Below are 4,058 nucleotides of genomic sequence, written 5' to 3' on the forward strand. Positions count from 1 at the left end.
AAAAGTCCTAATTATTATCAATAAATTAATAATTGTAATACTACGTCACCACCCACTGTCATCATCATTCGAACTTTCAAGAAATGAAAATTTGGCAAAGAAAGAAAAGAAATTGTATGATACGGAGAGAGAGAGAGGGGAAGTCATGTCTCATGTTATGTTATTCTTTTTTGATAAAATATGCGCTACAAATATATATAACAACTGTCAATGTTGAAATTTAAATTGCTGTTTATTATTTAGCCCTTCAAATTCCAAATATTTTCATTTTTCACTCCTCACTCTCACTTTGCTATGGCTATGGCTATGGCTCCGTTCCCACAGCAAACCATTTCCATTTTAAAGCTAAACTTCTTCCTTCTCTGCAACTGTCTGCCGCCTCCCATGGGGATCTCCAAATTCCTCTTTCTTCTCCTTCTTTTTTTCCTTCCTTTTCTTTCTGCTGATTTTGTTCCCTCTGACATTTACCTTCTCAGCTGCGGCTCATTCTCCAATTCTTCTTTCTTTAATCGCATCTTCGTCGGCGATTCATTGAAACCCGCATCCGACTTTCTCACTGCCGGTAAATCGGTGGCGGTTTCCGATCGAAATCCATCTCCGCATTCTCCCTCTTTGTATCACACAGCCAGAGTTTTCACCAGGGCCTCAAGCTACAAGTTCAACATCAAGAAGAACGGTACTCACTTGTTACGGTTCCATCTTTCGCCATTTTCGGCGCCGGAATTCGCTTTACATTCTGCAAATTTTACCATCTCGGCTAATGGATTTTTGCTTTCTAGTATTTTTCATGTTAATGATTCTGTGATTAAAGAGTTTATGGTGAGAATTGACACCAACGTCCTTGAAATCGAGTTCGAACCGGCTTCGAGTTCGGGTTTTGGATTCGCGAATGCAATCGAAGTATTTTCAGCCCCTAAAGAACTTATTACTGATAATGGAGCTAAGCTTGTGGATTCTAATGGAGGTCGAGAATATTACAAACTCACATCACAAGTTTTGGAAACCAAATACAGAATTAACGTTGGGGGTCCAAAATTGACCCCGTTTAACGACACTTTATGGAGAACTTGGGTGCCCGATGAGCCTTACCTGGCTTTAAAGTCGGCGGCAAAGCTCGCCACAACTTTTCACACCCCGAACTATCAGCCCGGCGGGGCCACCAGGGAGGACGCGCCGGACATCGTTTATATGACGGCGCAGCAGATGAACAAGGACCACTCAATTTCGGGTGCAAAATTTAACCTCACCTGGAACTTTCCATTGGATTCTAATGGCGTGAAGCACTTGGTTCGCTTGCATTTCTGTGATATTGTTAGCTCTGCTCTTAATCAGTTATATTTCAATGTGTATATCAATGGCTATCCTGCATATAGGGATATGGATTTGTCATCTTTTTCCCTTCAGCTTTCAACTCCTTATTTTTTTGATTTCATCGTGGATTCTGGTAGTTTTGGGAATATTCAGATTAGTGTCGGACCGTCTGATCTGAGCAGTTCTTTTAGATATAATGCGATCTTAAATGGAGCAGAGATCATGGAAATGGTGAATGCTAAGGATATGTTTTCAGAAACTGAGAAGAGGAAAAGAAATTTATGGGTTATTATAGGTCCTGTTGTTGGTGGATTTATCGGTTTATGTTTGGTTGTTGCTGCAATTCTTGCTTTGGGATGCAAGAGGAGGAAGAAACCGAAGCCGAAGCGGGCGGAGAGCGCAGGCTGGACTTCGGTTCAGGCATATGGAGGAGGCAGTTCTGATAGTAAATTATCAAGGGGATCAACTCTTGCCTCTTTTGGGCCAAATGGATATCACAGCTTGAAGATCCCTTTCAATGAAATCCAGTCAGCAACAAACAATTTCGACAAGAGTTTGATCATTGGTTCGGGTGGATTTGGTATGGTTTACAAAGGGGTTCTTCGGGACAATATAAAGGTTGCTGTGAAGAGAGGTGTGCCAGGATCACGGCAGGGTCTTCCTGAATTCCACACAGAGATTGCCATCTTGTCGAAGATTCGACATCACCATCTTGTTTCGCTTGTTGGATACTGTGATGAACAGTCAGAAATGATACTGGTTTATGAATATATGGAGAAAGGTCCATTGAAAAAGCAGTTGTACGGTTCGGTCATATCGCCATTGTCGTGGAAGCAACGGCTCGAAATCTGCATTGGCGCAGCCAGAGGTCTTCACTACCTCCATACTGGTTTTGCACAGGGCATCATCCACCGCGATATCAAGTCAACCAACATTTTACTGGATGAGAATTATGTTGCTAAGGTTGCTGATTTTGGTCTTTCGAGATCAGGACCTCGTCTCGACGAGACACATGTTAGTACTGGAGTAAAAGGCAGCTTTGGCTATCTAGATCCGGAATACTTTCGAAGACAACAACTCACTGATAAGTCAGATGTGTATTCATTTGGAGTAGTGCTCTTTGAAGTTCTTTGTGCTAGGCCTGCTGTTGATCCATTGCTTGCTAGGGAACAAGTAAATCTCGCGGAATGGGCATTGCATTGGCAAAGGAAAGGGATGCTCGAAAAGATTATCGATCCACATTTGGTCGGGCAAATCAATCCGAATTCGTTAAAGAAATATGGAGAAACAGCAGAAAAATGTTTGGCTGACTATGGTATTGACAGACCAACCATGGGGGATGTCTTATGGAACTTGGAATATGTTCTTCAACTACAAATCGGGCCACCAAACGAACCATCGGAACCTGTTAACGTTGATGACTCCGACTTTCCAACATCCACAGCTATTCATCCGAGCAACTTGAGGAGACATTCAGATGAAGGTACTGGCAATTATTCAGACATAAGTACAACCAAAGTTTTCTCCCAATTGCTTACTAACGATGGAAGATAGCTTAGCTTTATGATGGATTCTAAAAACAGAAGAAGCCTCCAAAATAGCAATCTCAATAGTTATCTCTCGTTTCTTACAACATATTTAGAAATAGCATACTTACATACATTATACTGTAGGAAAATTACATTTGCCATAATGGGTTGTGTTTTGCATTTTGTTTTTTTGAAAATTAAGTTCTACTTATTGTTCCCTAGTTTTGTTTCCCATTTTTTAAAATGTTTTTAAAAACAAGCCATACCACTTTAAGACGTGTAAAAAGCCAAGCATTTCTTGCCTAACCTTCTTCATTATTATTTTTTGGGATTAATGATCAATGGTCAATTTCTCGACACAAAACTACATGTCGAGTTAATTTAGTGGACTGTTCTGCATGTCGTTTGTGGGAGCTGAAAAGAAACTACACTTTTCACAAAATAAAATGAAGAAAAAAGGGAGAAAAAAAAAAGAGGAGAGAGAGAGAGAGAGATTTTTTTTTTTTTTGGAGTGGGCAGTGTAAAAGAACGTGGCATCTTTCTTTATCTTTTCCTTTTTGTTGGGAATCTTTTGGTTGTGACCCAAAGTTGATGTTAGGTGTAACAAAACTAAAGTATTTAAGTCATAAATCTATCAGGAGACCTAAATTAACGAATAAATTTGTCCTTTTACTGTTTTTTCCCTCTCTTTTTCTTCCCATCATTCAAATCAAGGGGATTTAATTTTGTTTAAATTCTATTTTGGTTTCTAAATTTTTAGATATGGTTTTTAGTTCTTGGATTTTAAATTTGTTATAATTTGGTTTATGAATATTCTAAGTGTATTTTGATTCGCGGAACTTTTTTTTTTTTTTTTTTTTTTTTTTTTTTTAATGGTGCTTAATAGACAGTGACATGTTTTATTTATAAAATAAATTGATTCATATTTCTATATTTGAAAATAACCTTATATAATATCTTATTTTTCAAGTCTTATATATATCTTATAATTTGCATATAAATCTTATATTTGCATATATATATATATATATATATATATATATATACTTATTTTTTGTACATTAATGTCATTTGCAAGATGAACTCCTTTTTAATGCAAAAATTTCTCACCCTTTTCCAAATTGGAGAAAGGGTTTTCTTTCCTTTCACGCGGGCTTAGCGCGCAAAAAGGTAAGAAGCCTATATTTTTTAAAAAATATTGTCATTTGAATTTCAAAC

At 37.9% G+C, this 4,058-nt stretch overlaps 1 protein-coding gene across 1 annotated transcript; it reads left to right on the forward strand.

The window, feature by feature from the left end:
- The first annotated feature begins 210 nt into the window (after nucleotides 1-210).
- On the forward strand, nucleotides 211-3,496 carry LOC120069719 (probable receptor-like protein kinase At5g24010). The gene has a single exon (XM_039021507.1). The coding sequence runs from the start codon at nucleotides 295-297 to the stop codon at nucleotides 2,863-2,865; it is 2,571 nt and encodes an 856-aa protein (XP_038877435.1). The 5' UTR covers nucleotides 211-294; the 3' UTR covers nucleotides 2,866-3,496.
- The last annotated feature ends 562 nt before the right edge of the window (nucleotides 3,497-4,058 follow it).

This window comes from Benincasa hispida, unplaced genomic scaffold (genome assembly GCF_009727055.1).
Source record: "Benincasa hispida cultivar B227 unplaced genomic scaffold, ASM972705v1 Contig557, whole genome shotgun sequence".
Classification (NCBI taxonomy): Eukaryota; Viridiplantae; Streptophyta; class Magnoliopsida; order Cucurbitales; family Cucurbitaceae; genus Benincasa; species Benincasa hispida.

What these genes read in the sequence shown, in the direction of transcription:
- LOC120069719 (XM_039021507.1), top strand. Translation starts at nt 295, where the DNA reads ATGGCTATGGCTATGGCTCCGTTCCCACAGCAAACCATTTCCATTTTA.